This window comes from Phyllobates terribilis, unplaced genomic scaffold (assembly GCF_046119375.1).
Source record: "Phyllobates terribilis strain yellow unplaced genomic scaffold, ASM4611937v1 Scaffold_9__5_contigs__length_417890890, whole genome shotgun sequence".
NCBI classification, from domain to species: domain Eukaryota; kingdom Metazoa; phylum Chordata; class Amphibia; order Anura; family Dendrobatidae; genus Phyllobates; species Phyllobates terribilis.
Genome location: NW_027362769.1, coordinates 221,512,194 through 221,535,336, shown reverse-complemented (window position 1 = coordinate 221,535,336; position 23,143 = coordinate 221,512,194). Strand labels below are relative to the sequence as shown.

Genomic DNA, 23,143 nt, shown 5'->3' with positions numbered 1-23,143 from the left:
GTGGGAGGTCTCTTGGTCAGGGATCCTGTGCATGCCACACCTCCTGCCCAGTCCTGGGAGGGGAAGAACTCCCCTATATAAACCTAGGGCTGAGGCAGGGTTAGTGAGTAGAGAAGAAGTAGAGACAGAGAAGAGAAGCAGATATAGGAAAGAACATCAGGAGCTCTGTGGGAGCAGTACTACAAGGAGTCAGGGGCTGGCAGCTGCAGAGCTCGCCCTGACTGAGAAGTTATCTCCGGACCCGGAGTCCGAGGCTGTGGGGACTAACTCCTATCCAGCAGCAGAAACCGACCGGCAGGGGATTGCAGGTCCTCTGGCCCAGAAACCCGAAGGCACGGTCACACGCGTGGGACCAGCACCGCCATCGTGGAGCGGAAGCTACTAGAAGGCCCCGAGTCACCGGCCATACGGGTGAGCACCACACGGTACACTCAGGGACGTGGGCTACTTATACCCGCCTCTAGCAAGGTAGCCAGAAGAGTACAGTTAGTTTGGGAGGCCTACAACTCCGCCTGGCCAGGGGAGATCCCATCTGCTCAAGGACTGACCAGGCCCCAATCGCTAGCCAGTACTCCGGGAGGGTCTATCGTTGCCACCAGTAAAGACCCTGAACTACACAGTACCGTCTCTGAGTGGTTCCTGCTACCCCCATCATCCACGTTGGCTGCCCTGAGGCCATACCCCTCCCGTTGGGGGTTATACTATCACGCTGCACAATCCTACCACCGGCCTCAGCGGTCTGCCCTGCAGCAGCAGCTCCTTAGCTGTACTCAACGGGTGGCGTAGTCGTCCAACATCTACCGCTAATACAGCGCCACTTAGTCTGACTCCCTGGGCACGGACCGGATCACCGCCACGAGACTACAACCCTCAAGAGATCCGGCACCGGGTAAGCTCCCGCGTGCGCAACGCAGCGCGACACAGGCCCAGGGGCGCGTCAACTTTTGGCGTAGTCGGCAGGATTTCGTGCCCGCAACCACCGGGTACTGCGTGCCTGAAAAAGACTGTTCAAACTTACCTGTGGTGAAGATTCCCGCCATCCGGCGCCATCTTCCGCTTCCTTCCCGCCATCGGTGGAGTTTTCCCGCCATCCGGCGCCATCTTCGGCCTTCTTCCCGCCATACGTGGAGTTTTCCCGCCATTGGACGCCATCTTGAGGACGCCGCGCGGGAAGAAGAGGGGCGTGGACTCCGAAAGCGCGCGAGAACTGAAGCCCCGCCTCACGTCCGGACGTTGCGTAAGGTCCTGGAAGGAGCCCAGCAGACGCCAACGTCACAGGAGCGCGACGGAAGGTCCTCAACCCTGACGATCCACTGCGGAGCCGCGGCCTACGGAAGAGGATCATCGCAAGGTAGGCCACGGTCCACTAGGGGGGAGAAGGATGTCGGATACGGAGGAGAGCTTCACCGCTTCAATCCCCGCCAGCGCCACCGCTGTTGCGGTCATGCCTTTCACCATGCCCTATATCCCGGGGGCAGCCTGGCTACCCCAGTACTCAGGGGAGTCACATACCCTGCATGACTTTAGAGAAAAGCTGGATAGCCTCTTCCAGGTGTACCCCCTCACAGAGGAGCAAAAAGTGAGCATCCTGGTGGCCCAATTAACCGGAGCAGCCCAAAGGGAGGTAAAGTCCTGGCCACCTGGGGGGAGGACTGTCGCAGGGATACTAACCCGGCTGAGGGACACCTTTGATACCCGCACCTCAGCCGAGATCAAGCTTAGATTCTACGGGTGCAAACAGCGGGCACATGAGAGTATAAGGGACTATGCCCTGAACCTACAAGAGGCCCTGAGAGCCATTAAGCAGACCGACCCTGATGGCGTGGGAGACGAGGACAGGCTGTTGACTGAACAATTTATAGAGGGTTTATATTGCAATGCCCACCGAACCCAGTTGCGGGCAATGGCCTTACAGGACCCTCATCTGGGATTTGCACAGTTCAAGGACAGAGCCATCCGGGTGCTTAGAGAACCGGCACCAGGTGGCGTTGTGACCCCCAGACGCCCCACTACCACTTACCACCAGGAGGCGGCGCCCTTGTCGGCAGGGCCTGTGGGAGCTGATGCGCAGGCTTTGAACAATGACCCGGCTCCAGACCTGCACCATCAGGTCCAAGAGCTAGCTAAAAGCGTTGCTGCGCTAACCCGAACTGTGCAGTCTTTACAGGTTTCCACTCCAGGGAAGATCCAGCTGGCATCCGGACCGGAGGACATCCCGTGGCGTCGACCAAGGAGGACCCCACCGGCCAGAGGAAGACCCAGCGACCGATACAACGAGGACGGACGACCCATCTGCCGCCGCTGCAATCAACCCGGACATATGGCAAGATACTGTCCTTTAAACTGGCACAACCTGGGGTAGAGGGCCAACCCCCAGGAAAAAGATCACCAGGCCCATCGAACTGGCGCGACAAATATGTGGGAGGACGTCCAGTCTTACCCGTGGTACTGGATGGCATTCCTATGAGTGCCCTACTGGTCACCGGGTCACAGGTCACCACCATCCCGTACGTGCTCTTCAAGCAGTACTGGAATGACTCGGATATCACCCGCTACCCTGACGACGACTTGAGTATCATCGCCAGCAATGGTCAGCCCGTGCCACAGATTGGATTTAAAGAGGTGACCATTAAAATCGGTAGAGTCGAACTGGCAGCACAGGGACTGATCATTGTAGACATTGACAAACACGAGAGTCACCCAAAGATAACTCTAGGAACTAATGTAATTGAAAATTGTCTTGCAGAGGTGATTTTCCTTTTACAGCAGGTTGCCAAGAACGCCAGCTCCGGCCAGCAGCGAGTGCTCCAGAAAGAGATCCGGGCACTGATGCGACGGCAACAGCTAGAACTCTCCGGTGGGGAGATTGGTAGCGTAAGAATGTGTGACCCTTTCCCTATTGCCATGCCCCCAAAAAGTGAAATGATGATTTGGTGCCGGGCAGCTATTGGTCTGAGAGGTAGAGATTACCAGGCAATGGTAGAACCAGTTTACTCAGACAGTAGGCCCACCATTTTGACAGCACGGGGGGTGGTCAATGTACGCCATGGGAGGGTGCCCGTTCGCATAATAAATATCGGGAAGAGGGAAGTGTACCTGCCCCGGTATGCCACGCTAGCCAAATTGTATACCATCAATCAAAATTCCATACAGTCCGTAGAACCCTTGCCTCCATCTTCCCCGGAGGAAGGTAACGGCTCTAAAGAAACAATGGAGGACTGGTGTCAGCAACTACATTTGGGTACTGACTCCACTCCCTCACACCAGAAACAGGGAGTCTATCGGGTGGTTCAAGAGTACGAGAGAGTGTTTAGTAAACACCCGTTAGACTTCGGGCGAGTCAAGGGGGTAGAACACCACATCCCCACGGGAGACCATCCTCCCATAAAAGAGAGGTATCGACCCGTACCCCCTGCACACTACCAACACGCCAAGGGGATGCTTAGAGACATGAAGGAGGCTGGGGTGATCAGGGATAGCTGTAGCCCCTGGGCAGCTCCACTAGTCTTAGTCAAAAAGAAAGACAACACCATGAGGATGTGTGTAGATTACCGGAAAATCAACCGTATCACACACAAGGATGCGTACCCCTTACCAAGGATAGAGGAGTCTTTGGCTGCTTTAAGATCGGCTAACTTCTTCTCTACCTTGAATCTCACTAGTGGGTACTGGCAGGTTCCTGTAGCAGAGGCGGACCGGGAGAAGACCGCATTCACCACCCCGATGGGACTTAGCGAGTTTACCTGCATGCCGTTCGGACTCTGCAATGCACCAGGAACCTTCCAACGATTAATGGAGTGTTGTCTGGGCCACAGAAACTTTGAGACAGTCCTGTTGTACCTGGACGATGTCATCGTATATTCCAAGACGTATGAGGACCACCTGAAACACCTGGCGGAAGTGTTCGAAGCTCTGGCAAGCTACGGCCTAAAGGTGAAACCCTCCAAGTGTCACCTCCTGAAACCAAAGGTGCAGTACCTGGGACACGTGGTGAGCGCTGATGGAGTGGCTCCCGACCCTGATAAGATCACAGCAATTAAGGAATGGCCAAGTCCCTCCAGTGTAAAGGAAGTGCGGCAGTTCCTTGGGTTGGTAGGCTATTACCGCAGATTCATCCCCGGTTTCACCAAAAAGGCAGCTCCTATGCAGGACCTCCTGATAGGCCAGTCCCGGAAGGCCAAGAACCAGAAGCCGCCCTTCAAATGGGAGAAGTTAGAAGAAGAGTCCTTCCGCCAGCTGAAGATGGCCCTCACGGGGGATGAAATCCTGGCGTACCCTGATTACAGCCAGCCCTTTATCCTCTACACCGACGCAAGTAACATCGGGCTAGGAGCCGTACTGTCCCAGATCCAGCAGGGGAAAGAACGAGTAATCGCTTACGCTAGCTGAAAACTGCGACCCACCGAAAGAAACCCTGAGAATTACAGCTCATTTAAGCTAGAGTTCCTGGCAGTGGTGTGGGCAGTCACCGAACGCTTTAAGCACTACCTCGCTTCTTCCCGGTTCACCGTGTACACGGATAACAACCCGTTGACACACCTGGACACGGCAAGACTCGGTGCCCTAGAGCAGAGATGGATGGCCCGTCTGTCCAACTACGAGTTCACAATCAAATACCGGGCAGGACGCTCCAATACCAACGCGGACGCCCTGTCCAGGATGCCAAACCTACCGGACGTAGGAGAAGATCCAGAGGGACTGGAAGAAGTCGAACTCCCCGCGTTCCACAGTCATGGGACTATCCAGTATTCCCATCGGGTAAGGAGTAAGCAAGCCGCTACGTTTAACCCCTTGCCTCACTACGACTGGGAGGAAACGCAAGACAGTGACCCTGCCGTCCGGCTGGTAAAAGAGATGCTGACTCGGCCAGAGGCTCGCCTTGACCCAGACGCTCCGGAGGAAGCCAAGCAACTGTGGGCTGAGAAGAGTCGACTGTTCCTTTACAAGGGGAAGTTGTGCCGCAGAATGGTTAACTCCCGGACGCATGAACTAATCTGGCAAGTAGTGGTGCCACGGAGAGACGCAGCCATGGTGATGGAGGCATACCACGACGGGGCTGGACACTTCGGATGGAAGAAGCTGGAGTTCCTGCTGCGTGGGCGGTTCCACTGGGTAGGCATGAGGGGAACCATCGAGAGGTGGTGCAGAGACTGTGGCCCGTGCAACCTAAGAAGGAAGGACCGTGCCAGTCAGAAGACTCCCCTGCAGTCCATCGTCACCCGGCAGCCGTTGGAACTGGTAGCCTTGGATCATGTAAAACTGACCCCAAGCAGAAGTGGCTACGTCTACGCGTTAACCATTGTGGATCATTACTCCCGGTTCTTGGTTGTCGTCCCCGTCAAGGATTTAACGGCTCAAACAGCAGCTAGAGCCTTCCAGCAGCACTTCTGCCGTCCACACTGGTACCCGGACCAAGTGCTGACGGACCAGGGACCTGCCTTTGAAGCGGAGGTCTTCCAGGAATTCTGCAATCTGTATGGCTGCCGGAAGATAAGGACGACACCCTATCATCCGCAAACTAATGGACTTTGTGAGAAAATGAACCAGGTGGTAATGGATCTCCTGAAAACGTTGCCCCTGGAAGAACGCAGTCTGTGGCCTGAGAAGCTGCCCGATCTGGTGGACCTATACAACCACATCCCGGTAGGTTCCACCAACTGTACCCCGGCTTACCTAATGAGGGCGAGACCTGGTAAGTTACCTGTTGACCTGGAAATGGGAGTCCTGACACCCGAGGACACTTCACCAGAAGCAGACTGGGACACAGAGAGGCAGCAGCAGTACCGGAAAGTACAGGAGAGCGTGGAGCGAAGTCTCTGTCAGGCTAGGGAAAGACAAGAGAAAACTTACAACCAGTAGGCTCCCGCTGTTCCCCTGGTACCCGGAGAGCAGGTCTTGAAGAGGAAAAGACGGCTCCACAAGTTGGACGACCAGTGGGAGAAGGACCCGTACACCGTACTGCCCTCAAGCCACGAGAACCCGAAAGTCTGTACCATCAGTAAAGACGGAGGGGAGACCATAGCCATTGTATCCCGGGATCACCTGAAGAAGTGTCCTGAACAGCTACGGAACCTTGAAGAGGAACAAGAAGACCATCGACCCGTAGAGGAAAGGGAAGATATGGTTAGTACTGTGCTCGGAGACTTCCCTCGGTCCTGGACTCAAGTCAATGGTGCAGTTGTGGTACCCGTCCTCACGTTCCTCCAACCAGCATCCCAAGTGCCTACGGAGCAACAGGTAGAGCTGGAAGAGCAGCCGGTCCAGGAGGCAGAAGACTCCACACAAGCAGAACAGGAGGATCAACCCTCTGCTTATAGTGAGCCTGCCGTACCCCTAGTGAGCCAAAGAGCCGGTAGACAGCTGCCCAGTTTACCCTTGACAGCTCCTACACCCTGTAGTTCAGGGCTAGACAGTCAGCTCCGTAGGTCCACTAGGGCCACTAGAGGCCAGTTACCCGCACGTTGGAGGATCTAAGTGTTTAAGTTATTTTATTAATGTTTGTCTGTTATTGTTGCTTGTGTATAATTTTGTGTTTCTAGTTATTTACAGGAGTCTTTGGTGGATTTACCGGGAATCCTTTGTGTATAGTTGGAGCGTAACCCAGGACGGACTAAAGATTGTTAAGGACTCGGGGCAGGACAGACCCCTACCTGGTTACGTCTCCCTGTTTTGGTGAAATGGACACCTTGCTTTGCTTCAAAAACTGCACCCGGTTGCGGACACGCCGTGACCATCTTTATATGTTTTTCTAAAAATATGTTTAGTCCCGGAGTACTAAATTTCACTAGGGGGGAATGTGGCACCCCAGGGGTCTGGTTTCCACAGTAACAGCAATGTTATGTCTGAGAGCAGGTGGGAGGTCTCTTGGTCAGGGATCCTGTGCATTCCACACCTCCTGCTCAGTCCTGGGAGGGGAAGAACTTCCCCTATATAAACCTAGGGCTGAGGCAGGGTTAGTGAGTAGAGAAGAAGTAGAGACAGAGAAGAGAAGCAGACATAGGAAAGAACATCAGGAGCTCTGTGGGAGCAGTACTACAAGGAGTCAGGGGCTGGCAGCTGCAGAGCTCGCCCTGACTGAGAAGTTATCTCCGGACCCGGAGTCCGAGGCTGTGGGGACTAACTCCTATCCAGCAGCAGAAACCGACCGGCAGAGGATTGCAGGTCCTCTGGCCCAGAAACCCGAAGGCACGGTCACACGCGTGGGACCAGCACCGCCATCGTGGAGCGGAAGCTACTAGAAGGCCCCGAGTCACCGGCCATACGGGTGAGCACCACACGGTACACTCAGGGACGTGGGCTACTTATACCCGCCTCTAGCAAGGTAGCCAGAAGAGTACAGTCAGTTTGGGAGGCCTACAACTCCGCCTGGCCAGGGGAGATCCCATCTGCTCAAGGACTGACCAGGCCCCAATCGCTAGCCAGTACTCCGGGAGGGTCTATCGTTGTCACCAGTAAAGACCCTGAACTACACCGTACCGTCTCTGAGTGGTTCCTGCTACCCCCATCATCCACGTCGGCTGCCCTGAGGCCATACCCCTCCCGTTGGGGGTTATACTATCACGCTGCACAATCCTACCACCGGCCTCAGCGGTCTGCCCTGCAGCAGCAGCTCCTTAGCTGTACTCAACGGGTGGCGTAGTCGTCCAACATCTACCGCTAATACAGCGCCACTTAGTCTGACTCCCTGGGCACGGACCGGATCACCGCCACGAGACTACAACCCTCAAGAGATCCGGCTCCGGGTAAGCTCCCGCGTGCGCAACGCAGCGCGACACAGGCCCAGGGGCGCGTCATATCAACATAAAAAAAGAATCCGATCGGTAAGTGGCGTAACGAGAAAAAAATTCTAAATGCCAGAATTACGTTTTTTGGTCGCCGCAACATTGCAATAAAATGCAATAACGGGCGATCAAAACATCGGATGTACCCCAAAATGGTATCAATAAAAACTTCAGCTCGGCGCGCAAAAATAAGCCCTCAGCTGGCCCCAGATTCCGAAAAATGGAGATGCTAAGGGAAAAATGGCGCCTTTTTTTTTTTTTAAGCAAACTTTGGATTTTTTTTTCACCACTTAAATAAAAAAGAACCAATACATGTTTGGTGTCTACGAACTTGTAATGACCTGGAGAATAAGAATGGCAGGTCAGTTTTAGCATTCAGTGAACGTGGTAAAATAATAAAAAAAAAACATCTGTGGTATTGCACTTTTTTTGCAATTTCACCGCACTTGGAATTTTTTCCCCATACACGATAAGGTAAAACCAGTAACGTCGTTCAAAAGTACAACTCGTCTTGCAAAAAATAAGCCCTCACATGTCCATATTGACGGAAAAATAAAAACACTATGGCTCTGGGAACAAGACGAGCAAAAAACGAAAATGCAAAAACGGAAAATCCCAGGGTCCTTAAGGGGTTACACCCAGCTGTCAGAGATGGTTTACAGAATTAAAATTTACAGAGAACACAAATAAACAAAATTCACATGGAACCAAACAGACAGAAAAAAATAAAAAAGTGGGGTATATGTAATTCCTTCTTGTCTTATTGCGATCCACTAGTGCTAAATTGGACTTGACCAAAACTGCAGGTATATAGAGCTAGACAACACCAGTGACAACATGGTGCATGCCGTTATACAATGTATATAATTTACTAGGTCACATACCAAAAATCAGAATGGAGGACAGACTAACTTCCACATATATTCAAAATGTTTACTAAAGGTTATGTCCATTATTTCATATTAAGTTCAACATTTTTAAATAATATCATTTATAATCCATATCAAGGGACTGTTTTCTCTATATAATATATAACTGGCTGTACACAGTCGCCACTAGGGGGAGCTAACAGCCCATAGATTTATAATGCAAGCACTGTTCATTGAGAATAGCCAGCTCCCTCTAGTGGCTGCTTAGCACTTCATCATTCAGTATGTTAAAAGGAGTCTAACAGGTAGGTGGCACACCCGGTGAATTAGTGTTAGCTTGAGAAGGGTGCTAGTTCCTCTGGAGCTAAAAACTGAGCTCCTGTAGACCAATAGTAGACAGAGATAAGGAACTAACTGCACACCTAAAGGTACTTGGAGATGCTTGAAATAGGATTTATTGTACTTCATATCCATTGGTTACACCACGGTAAGTAAAGCATTACATCATGCTTTGGGTGAAGACCCTTCATCAGACGCATAGGCTATTTTTACTGCAAATAGGGGATCCAGAGTGCAGGGTGGGATTCCCTGAAATGGTGTACACCGCAAGCCTTGATACAGCAGGATCCTGGTTGTCCCTGTGTGGGGAAATCCCACAAGGTACCCTGGATCCCCTTGACCTATAAGCAGCGAACATAGCCTAAATGTCTGATGAAGGGTCTTCACCAGAAACGTTAAATAATACTGTTCTTACCGAGGGGTAACCAATTGACGTGAAATATTGACAATAAATCCTTTTTGTAGCATCTCCAAGTGCCTTTAGGTGTGCAGTTCCTTCACTCTGCCTGCTGTTAATAGGAATCCATCAGCAAGTTTTTGTCATGTAATCTGAGAGCAGCATGATGTAGGGGGCTGAGACCCTGATTTCAATAATATGTCACTGAACAGGCTGTGTGTTGCTCTTACAATAAAATCAGTGTTTTATCAGCAGATTATCACTGCAGGACTAAGTGGCTTGTGCCTCCTAGTCCTCCAGCTCTATGTAACCCCACCCCCACCACAGATTAGCAACCTTCTATCCATGTACAGTGGAAGCTGTCAATCAGTGGTGTGGACGGGGTTATACAGAGCTCAGCATTCTGAGCATTGCTAGATCTGCATCAGAAAAAAAACTGTGATTTTATCAAAATGACAACATGTAGACCAGTAAGGCACACATTGCTGGAATCAGGCTCTCAGCCCCTCAGTCATGCTGTTGATATATTTCCTTTAATGTTGATAGGACTATTAAAGTCCTTGGGCAGGTTAGCTTTGTTTTAACAAATATTCCTGGATTATAAACTGATTGCACTTAATTAGAATGACGTTACCACCACCTAAATTTAAAGAGGTCATTAGGAACCTTTACGGGGGGCTTCCCCTCTGTAACCTTCTATACAACAAAATGTAGCAGTAGATTTCTGTACGGATGTGACCTCTTAGTACATGAGCATGAGAACACCTTACAAATTATCTGCATTCACTTCCCAAATGACCAGCACAAGCATAAATTAAAATATAGGGGCAACTTACGTAAAAAAGGCCATTAATTGTATTAAGCTTTCTTTACTCGGTTTGGCAGCAAACTCTGGCACTGTCTGTATGACTTTGTTCATGACATTTCTTAAGTAAATCTGGAGCTGCTTCCGTCGTTCTTCTACAAACTTTGCATCCTGGGAAAAGCCAAAAATATGGATTTTAAAATTGTTACAAAGGCAAAGAAGATCTACAATACATGAATGCTGTCTGAATTCAATGAGCATACAGAGTTTAAGTTTACAAGGCCGGGTTCACATACAGAGTGTACCACGCATCCAAGGTGAATCTGCTAAAAAGCCACTTTATACAGTCATGGTCGAAAGTGTTGGCACCCTTGAAGTTGTTCCAGAAAATTAAATATTTCTCCCAGAAAATTATTGCAATTACACGTTTTGTTATATACATGTTTATTTCCTGTGTGTGTATTGGAACAACACAGAAAAACAGAGAAAAAAAGGCAAATTGGACATAATTTCACACAAAACCCCAAAAATAGGCCAGACAAAATTGTTGGCACCCTCAACTTAATATTGGGGCGAACTTCAAAAGATTTTAGAAGGCGCAGTTGATCGAGGTGTCATCCCTAAAAAGATACTGGAGGGCCTCCTCATCGATTCGCCATTGACACCCACCTTCTATCTACTTCCAAAAATTCACAAAAATCCAGAGACACCCCAGGTCGTCCGATTGTCTCTGGCATTGGAGGGCTATGCAATGCAACATGTAAATTTACTGAATACTATCTGCATCCCATGGTGGAGACGCTGCCCTCCTATATGTCAGGGACACTCCGGACGTCCTGAGGCGAGAGGATGGTTTATCTCTGGAGACGGGGGTGTCCCTGGTTACAATAGACATTCAGGCCCTATATACCAGTATTGGACATAATCACGGCCTGAGAGCGGTAAGCCACTACCTAGAGATGTCCAATTGAGACGTCCATCTATGTTCACTGATTCTTGAGCTCCTCAAATTCATTCTTACCCATAACTTCTTCGTCTTCGAGGATCGGTTCCATCTCCAACAGCGGGGCACTGCGATGGGGGCGGCGTGCGCCCCATCGTATGCCAACCTCTTCCTGGGTTACTGGAAGGAGGGGGGTGTTCAGTGAGGGCCACACTCCCATGCTCAGTGTTGGCTCCGCTATATTGATGACATTTTAGTTGTCCCCGAACTCGAGGAATTTATGGGTATACTTAATTCCAATGACCTGGCTATTAGACTGACATTTAAGCATCACCAATCCAGCATTGACTTTCTTCACATCAGGGTCTCTATACAGCCTGGTGAGATGGTGGAGACAAGTATCTACAGAAAAGACACGGCTGTGAATTCGCTTCTCCATGCAACCTCGGCACATACTCCTTTGACTATTAAAGTGATCCCCGATGAGCAATTTTTGCGCCTTCGGAGTATCTGCTCAGACAACACCAATTTCGAAGAATGTGTCGAGGACATGTGTGAGCGTTTCTTAGCCCGTGGCTACAGCAGGAGATGTATTCGTAGGGGGTATAAGAGAGCGAAAAAAACTCAGTGTCATACACTTCTTGGCTACAAAAATCAAAAGAAGGACGAAGGACCCCCGGTTAAGAGATTTATCTCGACATATAACAATTAGTGGCAGGCAATACGGGGGATCCTGAGTCGACACTGGGGTATTTTGAAAACTGAGCCAACTCTCTCAGACTTTCTACCAGAACGACAAATAATGACAGCAAGGAGGGGCAGGAGCCTTAAAGACATGTTGGTACATAGTTACTACATCAGAACCCCACTTCTCCAGTTTTATACTGGACGACTGAAGTGGGGCTGTTATCCGTTTGGCTCTTGACTATCCTGTAAGAACATCATAAGAACTAGATCTTTTGTCACGGCGGATCGATCTAAGGAATACGAGATACGCCACTATATCTCGTGTAGTACCACGGGTGTGGTGTATTACACCACATGTGGTTGCGGCCTTATATATGTCGGACTCACCTCAAGGGAACTGAGGAGACGCACCAGGAAGCATGTTAGGGACATACAGGCAGCGAGGGATAATGAGGAAGTGGAAACATTGAAAACTCTTCCCCGACGTTTCAAGCGTTTCCATAACTGTGACCCAACGAGCCTCCAAGTTCGTGGGATTGATAGGGTCCAGCTTGGAATTTGGGGAAGTGACATCAAAAAAGCGCTGGCAAAACTCGAATGCTGCTGGATTACCAATCTCGGCACTTTGAGTCCGGCTGGCCTGAATGAAAGGCAGAGTTTTGCGCCCTTCCTTTAATGTCCTAATCACGTCCCAATCCCTCCGCCGTGAATGTTGACTCTTGTTTACTTGCTATCATGATAATTTTTAACTATATGTCTCCTGGTTCCTTAGTTGTTCACCTCCACCGGGCTCTGTGACCCCAATATTATTATTTTGAGGGGAGTCCATGCTGGGGTGAGTGTTACAGAATCTGGGTCATTGTAATATATTGCCCTTGCCTCTTTTTCTGCCTGGACTTTTCCAGCCTCCTATATATCTCTGCATAGGAACGATGTAGGCTGATTGACTCTTCCAGACTATTTTGCTCCTGCTTCAGTTTTTAAATTGTGTGTTTTTTTATTTGTGTCACTTTAGTTCACTAATTTTCTACTGTGAGATTTATTCGATGTGCCTCTGAAGAATGAGTTCTGGATACATTAGGAGGAAGAAACTATTTGGAGCATTGGCGTGCACATATACAGTTCAGACCAAAAGTTTGGGCACACCTTCTCATTTAAAGATTTTTCTGTATTTTCATGACTTTGAAAATTGTACATTTACACTGAAGGCATCAAAACTATGAATTAACACATATGGAATTATATACTTAACAAAAAAGTGTGAAACAACTGAAAATATGTCTTATATTCTAGGTTCTTCAAAGTAGCCATCTTTTACTTTGATGACTGCTTTGCACACTCTTGGCTTTCTCTTGATGAGCTTCAAGAGGTAGTCACCGGAAATGGTCTTCCAACAATCTTGAAGATGTTCCCAGAGATGCTTAGCACTTGTTGGCCCTTTTGCCTTCACTCTGCGGTCCAGCTCACCCCAAACCATCTCGATTGGGTTCAGGTCTGGTGACTGTGGAGGCCAAGTAAATTTGCGTAATGGATGGCAGCACTATGTTTATATTATGTGATTTCATATATTGTGCATTGCCTATGCAGCCGTGGCTACAATTACAGTCCATATATTCAAATGTTTTCTATTTCTCTTCTTTCCCCTCTTTTATCTGAACTCTTCCTTCCTTTGCTTACCTTGTCTCTGCCCCCTTGATTATGTTATGGTCACATGACCATTTCTAGCGCCTCTATTGGTGGGTGGGCTCCAGCTTATGTTGCCCTTGGCTTGCCTTGAGCAAAGATGACCGAATTGTTTACCTTGTCTCTGCCCCCTTGATGATGTTACCGTCACATGACCATTTCTATTGGTGGGTGGGCTGTAGCTGATTTTTGACCTTAGCTTGCCCTGAGCAAAGAGAGCCAATTTGCTTACCTTGTCTCTGCCCCTTTGATGATGTTACAGTCATGTGACCACTTCTAGCGTTTTTATTGGTGGAAAGAGCTGATTTTGCCCTTAGCTTGCCCTGAGCAAAGATGGCCAATTTGGCAGCGCACATGGGTGCTGTGGGGCCGGGAATGAGCATGTGGGCGGGGCTTCCATCAGAGTGGTCACGTGTCTCTGACATCACAGGAAGTCATTCTTCCTGACCCGTGGCCACTCGGAAACAACCCCTCACTGCTCCACTGATGGCCTGACACAGCCCACATGCGCCAGTGATGCCAATTAAGCATCAGAGGCGCTTCTATAAAACTCTCCAATTGCACACTCCTCTCCACATACCCCCGGAAGCAGCATCTAGTGAAACACGTGTCGGGGCTGCACTTTGACACGGACGGACGCACGACTCCTGGATACAGTATGGGTGAGCAATAATTTACATTTGGGGACCTGTTAGCACTTTAGAGAGGGATATAGGGATGGATTCTTCTACCCTTGTTATATCCCTTGTTATAATACTGGGACCCAATTTTGTTACTTTGCATAAGGACTGTACCAGATGCACTTTATCTTCCCCCTGTTGCCTCCGTGTTATTCTTTTCCCCTACCTTGCCTCTCTGCTCAGTCCTTTGTTTATCCCGTTATTGCCTCTGAGATTTGTATAAGCTCTCCACAATGTAACCGATTAATAAAAACGGAATTGCATTTTGAGCACTAGCATGGATATTTTTGATGCTCTTATTTGGGCCATTATGTACTCATTATTTGGTTTAAATTCGTATATGGAGTAGAAGGCCCTTCCTTAACTATGTTGATGTCCTGGTTGTGTCCTTTTATAGTCAGCTTAATATTTGGTTGCACACCCTTTGGAATAAATAACTACAATCATTCGCTTCCTATAACCATCAACAAGCTTCTTGCACCTCTCAATTGGAATTTTGGACCACTCTCTTTTGCAAACTGCTCCAAGTCTTTCGTATGTGAAGGTGCCTTCTCCGAACAGCAATTTTAAGATCTCTCCACAGGTGATCAACGGGATTTGGGTCCAGACTCATTGCTGGAAACTTCAGAACTCTCCAGTGCTTTGTTTCTATCCATTTCTGGGGGCTTCTTGATGTAGGTTTGGGATCATTGTCCTGCTAGAAGGGCCATGACCTAGGATGCAGACTCAGCTTTCTGACACTGGGCACTACACTGCGACACAAAATCCTTTGGGAATCTTCACATTTCATGATTTCTTGCACACAGTCAAGGAACCCAATGCCAGAGGCAGCAAAACATCTTAGAACCTCCACCATATTTGACTGTAGGTACTGTGTTCTTTTCTTTGTAAGCCTCATTCCATTTTCAGTAAACAGTAGAATAATGTGCTTCACAAAAGACCTCTATCTTGGTATCATCTGTCCACAAGATGCTTTCCCAGAAGGATTTTGGCTTACTCTTGTACATTTTGCAAACTGCAGTCTAGTTTTTTTATGTCTCTGTCAGTAGTGGGGTCCTCCTGGGTCTCCTGCCATAGCGTTTCATTTCATTCAAATTTCGACGGATAATTGGCACTGACACTGATGCACCTTGAGTCTGCAGGACAGCTTGAATTTCTTTGGAACTTGATTGGGGATGCTTATCCACCATCCAGACCAGGGGTCCTCAAACTACGGCCCGCGGGCCACATGCGGCCCGCGGAGGACTTTTATCCGGCCCGCCGGGCTATGGGCAGAGGAGAGGGGAGCGGTGTCAGCGCCCGCCCTTCTCCCCCGCTTGCTCAGGGCCCCGGCAGGCGGATACTTACCTCTCCCCGTGCCTCTGCAGATCCGCTGTCTTCCTGCTCTGCGCTTCCTGTGACGTCTCAGGTCAGAGGGCGCGGTGACGTCTTTACACCGCGCCCTCCCGAGTGCAGTCACAGGCAGCGCAGAGCGGGACAGCGCCGCCGCGACGCTGGAGTCCAGACCAGAGTAGAGCAGCGGCAGCAAGTAAGAAGTGAGGTGAGTATTGGATTTTTTTTTTTTAATATATGGAGGCATAGGTCATTATATGGGGGGGTGACATCCTGCATGGGGCATGATATGGGGGGTGACATGCTGCATGGGGCATTATATGGGGGGGTGACATGCTGCATGGGGCATTATATGGGGGGTGACATGCTGCATGGGGCATTATATGGGGGGGTGACATGCTGCATGGGGCATTATAAAGACAGGGGAGTGATATCCTGCATGGGGCATTATATGGGGGGTGACATCCTGCATGGGGCATTATATGGGGGGTGACATCCTGCATGGGGCATTATATGGGGGGTGACATCCTGCATGGGGCATTATATGGGGGGTGACATCCTGCATGGGGCATTATATGGGGGGTGACATCCTGCATGGGGCATTATATGGGGGGTGACATCCTGCATGGGGCATTATATGGGGGGTGACATCCTGCATGGGGCATTATATGGGGGGTGGCATCCTGCATGGGGCATTATATGGGGGGGAAAGGGACATCCTGCATGGGGCATTATATGGGGGGAAAGGGACATCATGCATGGGGCATAATATGGGAGGTGGCATCCAGCATGGGGCATTATAACGGGGGAACAGCCTGCATGGGGCATTATAAGGGGTGGAACAGCCTGCATATGGCATTATAAGGGGGAAACAGCCTGCCTATTGGGAACATTTACCTGCCCATTGAGGACCTATGCTGCCTATTGGGGATATTTACCTGCCTATTGGGGACATTTACCTGCCCATTGAGGACCTATGCTGACTATTGGGGATATTTACCTGCCTATTGGGGATATTTACCTGCCTATTGGGGACATTTACCTGCCTATTGGGGACATTTACCTGCCTATTGGGGACATTTACCTGCCTATTGAGGACCAATGCTGCCTATTGAGGACCAATGCTGCCTATTGGGGACATTTACCTGCCTATTGAGGACCTATGCAGCCTATTGGGCACAGTTACCTACCTATTGAAATACCGGTTGATTTACCTTTACTTGTTCTTCATTTTAAATATTGTATTTGTTCCTGTATTGTTTTTTTTTTACTACAAAATAAGATATGTGCAGTGTGCATAGTAATTTGTTCATAGTTTTTTTAAAAAACTATATTCCGGCCCTCCAATGGTCTGAGGGACCGTGAACTGGCCCCCTGTTTAAAAAGTTTGAGGACCCCTGATCCAGACTATCCTGCGTTGCAACCTTTCATCAATTTGTCTCTGCCATCTACATCCTGGGAGATTAGTCACAGTGCCAGAAGTTGTAAACTTCTTGATGTTGCGCACCATGGACAAAGGAACATCAAGATCTCTGGAGATGAACTTGTAACCTATATTTTTCAATAATTTTGGTTCTCAGATCCTCAGACAGTTGTCTTCTCTCTCTGTTCTCAATGCTTAGTGTGGCACACACAGACACACAATGCAAAGATTGAATCAACTTCTCCCCTTTTTATCTGGTTTCAGGTGTGATTTTCATATTGCCCACACCTGTTACTTGCCACAGGTGAGTTTGAAAAAGCATCACATGCTTGAAACAAAGTTGTTTACCCACAATTTTGGAAAGGTGCCAACAATTTTGTCCGGCTGGTTTTTGGGGTTGTGTGTGAAATGATGTTCAATTTGTCTTTTTTCTGTGTTGTTCCAATACACACATGAAAATAAACATGTGCATAACAAAGCATGTGTAACTGCAATAATTTTCTGGGAGAAATACTTCATTTTCTGGAACAATATCAAGGGTGCCAACACTTTCTGCCATGAGTGTATATTGTGCAGTGGCTTTCTACTGCATCAACAGAAATTAAAGGGAATCTTTTGCCAGGTTTTTGCTACCCTATCTGAGAGCAGGGACAGAGACCCGGATTCCAGTGATGTGTCACCTACTGGACTGCTTACTGCAGTTTTGATAAATCAGTATGTCTATTACTACACTACAGAGACATACTGATAGGGAATTTAGATTGTGAACCCCAATGGGGACAGTGATTATGTCTGTAAAGTGCTGTGGAAATTAATGGTGGTATATAAGGGAGAAAAATAAATAAAAAAAAAAATATATATATAACGTATAAATGCCAATCAAAGGAGAAGCAGTGTATTTTAGCATTTTTAATATAATCACTATTTAGTAAATTGCTAAGCTCTGGTCTATCAGACAGGTGGCATTTTACAGTAGAAGAAGAGTCTTGGGTGCACTCGGCACTGTCACCAGCAGCGACTTTACAAGACTGATTGTGATGTGTTGCCGATGAGCCTATGAGATTTATACATCCTACACTCTGTATATTTGGAAAGATCAATACCAGAAAGGTTCTAATGATGTAGCGTCGTTAAATTTACTACTTGCCGATGCCTGGTAAAAACGATATTGAAAAAGCCATAAAAGCAAAACAACAATACAATAAACAGATCATTGAGTTAGTGGTCAGAGGAAAATACAGTGCTCAGTGGAACAATGGAGGAAAATGTATGTTATGTGGGTGTCTGGAAAAAAAGGGAAAAAAAACTCCTGCTTGTAGGGGATTTGGCTGACTGTTATGTGTAGTAATTATGTTGTCATCAATTAATTAGTGACATGAGATCAATCCAATGACAGCTGGTAGGACAAACAGTAGCCTCGCAATCCAGCCCAAACAATGTACTGAGTAATAAATTGGTGGATTTGCCCACCCACAGAAACGGATCTCTCCTAGCATCAAGCTAGGAGGGAAAAAAAAATCACATTTTCTATGAGTTCATTATAACCTGCTTCATTCACATTCTGCAAACTACAGAAATTGGTCAAAATGTTTTCGAGTCCATCAGAATGTCCTACATCAAGTAAAGTAAAGGTTCAGGCTTGTGATGCCTACCAGCAGCTGTGGTGTGCTTAGTCCTTGTTTTTGCCTCCATTGGAAAAAACTCCTAAAACTTTCATTAAAGGGAACCTTCCATGTAAAATAACGCAATAAACCTAAAGTTATAGGGTTAATATGCAGGTTAATAGCGTTATGACACCGTGTGGCGCCGGCACTAAGAACCCCGCTGCCGGGAGGAAATTAACTTAATTCCCCTGGCAACTTCGCTCTTTCAGTCATAGGGGTGGCACTGGCATAGTTTCAGTCACCGCTCAGTGTATAGAGAACGGCGGCTGCAACTGCGGCCCGGCACTGACTGACAGCCAGTTCACCATACCAGACTTAGATACTGAAACACCTACTTCCCAGAGTGTGTTCTTCACTTGGATCGATGTTGTGAAAGGGTTTCTCTTCACCATGCAAAGGATTCTGCGATCCTCCACCACTGTTTTCATCCGTGGATCTCCAAGTTTTTTGAGTTCCCAAGCTCATGAGTGCGCTTTTGTTTTCTGCAGAATGTACCAAACCTTTGATTTGGCCACTCCTAACATTTCTGCTATCTCTCTGATGGATTTCTTCTCTTTTTTTTCCAGACTATTGATGGTCTGTTTCTCTTCCATTGAGAGCTCCTTTGACTGCGTGTTGTGGGTTCACAGCAACAGCCAAAACTTGTACCACTGTCCAAATTTTTCTGGACCTAACTGAATATACAGTATACAACCATATACTGGGATTCTCAACTTGCTCTGCCACTTTTCTTCTTGTTCTTTACATTGTGTGAATTCTATGTATTGTTTTTTAGATGTTTTTATTATTCTCTCATAGTATGTCTTTTTTTACACTATTGGTTGGTGGAGTTTATGCTTTTCTCGAAAGGAGACTCAACCTCATATAGGGGGAAAAAATAAATGCCTCCATGGTTGAAAAGGCAATTTGCATAATGGGTACCCTTACTTTTAAAAGCCCTTTGCAATGCAGTGGAGCTTGCACATGTTCACATTTTACTCACTTTGTCAGGAGGTGTCGGTCAGTTTTTTGTTATGGATAGGAGATAGAGTCATTTTTTTAAACCAAAATCTTCTACCTATCTGAAGTCACACAGGAAATAACTCAAAGAAAATAATAGATGTTAGGTTTCGATAAAAACTAGAAGCCACAAAGGAATCTCCTCGGTACAGACATGCACTTTGATCCCTAGCAAGTACATTGCGATGAAAGTCAGTGTGGCTCTGTATATCTTACTGGTGATCATCGTCAATTTGCCTTGATCTTTATCAAAACAAGGATCTGTTGTTAATCTTTCCGCAAGATAATAAGGCTTGCTAGGAGGTCTAGCTTAAAACGAAGGTAGAGACTAAAGGGAATATGATGTAGATGGGCCTATAGAGCTGACCAAACATAGTGACTGGCAATTACAGTATGCCTAGTGTGGAAGGACTGGTTTACTGGTGAAAAAGGCCAAGATTCACAATAATCCCTTGTTAAGGAACGATGAGGTGTCTTCTGAACTAATGCAACACAAGACACCAATATTGTCTGTAAGTCCAAAAAAACCTGAATAGATATTGTCATCTTTACCTTTGTGGCAAATCCACAGTATATGCCATATATATTTAGTCAATGTGGTTCATGCCAACAGGACTGGCATGTATCATGAAGACTGGGCTCCAACTCCCGATGCTTTCAGTGGAAAGGTGAGCAGAATTCCTATCTTTTTGTATGGGAATTCCAAACCACCTGTCGACTGAAAGCATCGCTCAACAGGCCCTGTTCTCAGGACACATGTGGGTGGATCCACATCTACTTTACATTTATGGCATACCCTGTGGATATCCAAACATTAGAGATATAGCAGAAGAATAATCACCTAGCAATAAAAATAAAATGTGAAGAAGGTCAGATCTGGACGCACAAGACTCATAAAACTGCATCACTCCAGGTATCATTTCAAGAAGAATGGGAGATTAACTCTAAAAAGTCATGGGCTTGGCGTCAACTTTGTGAAAGCATTTGTCATGCATAACAAAATAGTAAGTCTCCAGATCATTTACACTTTGCCTTATGCAAATAGGGTCATTAATCCCTTCCAGCATTAGGTGATTAGACATCCTAGGAGGGGTCTGCATTAGCGTAGTGGGCTTAGGAGTTGATCCAGCTCTGCAAGAGGTAGAGGTGTCTAACAGCTGTGGCCGGCGCGAAGATCAAGTACTGACAGCGACATTTAAATGGCACGATTACCAATCCTCACATGCACCCAAAATCCCATTGGTCCAACGGGGTGCAATTGACTGACATTGATGGGTTATTGCGGCAGCCAGGAATCTGCTGAAGACTTTCCTTTCTGCCATCTTGGTCCTCCTATGAAGCCCAGTCTGAGGGTAAACATCATAGGAGACCGAGATGCAATAAATAGCATAAGTGATCAGACAATCGCAGGTTCAAGCTGGCTAAAGAGATAAAAAAATATTGTTTACATTGTTTTTTAAAAAACAAAATTAGAAAAAAAATATATATATAGAGTTCTAGCAGCAGACACATCTCTTCAACAACTGTTAAGAGGAGACTTTGTGCAGCAGGCCTTCATGGTAAAATAGCTGCTAGGAAACCACTGCTAAGGACAGGCAACAAGCAGAAGAGACAAGTTTGGGCTAAAGAACACAAGGAATGGACTTTAGACAAGTGGAAATCTGTGCTTTGGTCTGATGAGTCCGAATTTGAGATCTTTGATTCCAACCACCGTGTCTTTGTGCGACGCAGAAAAGGTGAACGGATGGACTCTGTGGGGGTGCTTTGCTGGTGACACAGTTGGGGATTTATTCAAAATTGAAGGCATACTGAACCAGCATGGCTACCACAGCATCTTGCAGCGGCATGCTATTCCATCCGGTTTGCGTTTAGTTGGACCATCATTTATTTTTCAACAGGATAATGACCCCAAACATACCTCCAGGCTGTGTAAGGGCTATTTGACCAAGAAAGAGAGTGATGGGGTGCTTCTCCAGATGACCTGGCCTCCACAGTCACCAGACCTGAACCCAATTGAGATGGTTTGGGGTGAGTTGGACTGCAGAGTGAAGGCAAAAGGGCCAACAAGTGCTAAGCATCTCTGGGAACTCCTTCAAGATTGTTGGAAGACCATTTCCAGTGACTACCTGTTGAAGCTCATCAAGAGAATGCCAAGAGTGTGCAAAGCAGTCATCAAAGCAAAAGGTGGCTACTTTGAAGAACCTAGAATATAAGACATATTTTTAGTTGTTTCACACTTTTTTTGCTAAATATATAATTCCACATGTGTTAATTCATAGTTTTGATGCCTTCAGTGTGAATGTACAATTTTCAAAGTCATGAAAATGCAGAAAAATCCTTAAATGAGAAGGTGTGTCCAAACTCTTGGTCTGTACTGTGTGTGTATATATATATATATATATATATATATATATATATACATACATACACACACACACATAAATATATATAAATATATATACACATACATATACACAGTGGTGGCCAAAAGCATTGGCACCCCTGCAATTCTGTCAGATAATACTCAGTTTCTTCCTGAAAATGATTGCAATCACAAATTCTTTCGTATTATTATCTTCATTTAATTTGTCTTCAATGAAAAAACACAAAAAGAATTGTCCTAAAGCCAAATTGGATATAATTCCACACCAAACCTAAAAAAGGGGGTGGACAAAAGTATTGGCACTGTTTGAAAAATCATGTGATGCTTCTCTAATTCGTGTAATTAACAGCACCTGTAACTTACCTGTGGCACCTAACAGGTGTTGGCAATAACTAAATCACACTTGCAGCCAGTTAACATGGATTAAAGTTGACTCAACCTCTGTTCTGTGTCTTTGTGTGTACCATATCGAGCATGGAGAAAAGAAAGAAGACCAAAGAACTGTCTGAGGACTTGAGAAACCAAATTGTGAGGAAGCATGAGCAATCTCAAGGCTACAAGTCCATCTCCAAAGACCTGAATGTTCCTGTGTCTTCGTGCGCAGTGTCATCAAGAAGTTTAAAGCCCATGGCACTGTGGCTAACCTCCCTAGATGTGGACGGAAAAGAAAAATTGACGAGAGATTTCAACGCAAGATTGTGCGGATGGTGGATAAAGAACCTCGACTAACATCCAAACAAGTTCAAGCTTCCCTGCAGTCCGAGGGTACAACAGTGTCAACCCGTACTATCCATCGGCGTCTGAATGAAAAGGGACTGTATGGTAGGATACCAAGGAAGACCCCACTTCTTACCCCGAGACATAAAAAAGCCAGGCTGGAGTTTGCCAAAACTTACCTGAGAAAGCCTAAAACGTTTTGGAAGAATGTTCTCTGGTCAGATGAGACAAAAGTAGAGCTTTTTGGGAAAAAGCATCAACGTAGAGTGTACAGGAAAAAAAAAAAAAGAGGCATTCAAAGAAAAGAACACGGTCCCTACAGTCAAACATGGCGGAGGTTCCCTGATGTTTTGGGGTTGCTTTGCTGCCTCTGGCACTAGAATGCTTGACCGTATGCATGGCATTATGAAGTCTGAAGACTACCAACAAATTTTGCAGCAT

The 23,143-nt window shown here is 47.1% G+C and overlaps 1 protein-coding gene across 2 annotated transcripts in view; it reads right to left on the bottom strand.

Annotated features, from left to right (window-relative positions):
• The window catches only part of SNX29 (sorting nexin 29), a 564,851-nt gene that overhangs the window by 95,165 nt on the left and 446,543 nt on the right, over nt 1-23,143 (bottom strand). For both annotated transcript variants that reach the window (XM_073647695.1, XM_073647696.1), the window contains exon 20: nt 10,223-10,362. In XM_073647695.1, the coding sequence (XP_073503796.1) occupies nt 10,223-10,362 (140 nt within the window). The remainder of the gene's footprint in view (nt 1-10,222; nt 10,363-23,143) is intronic.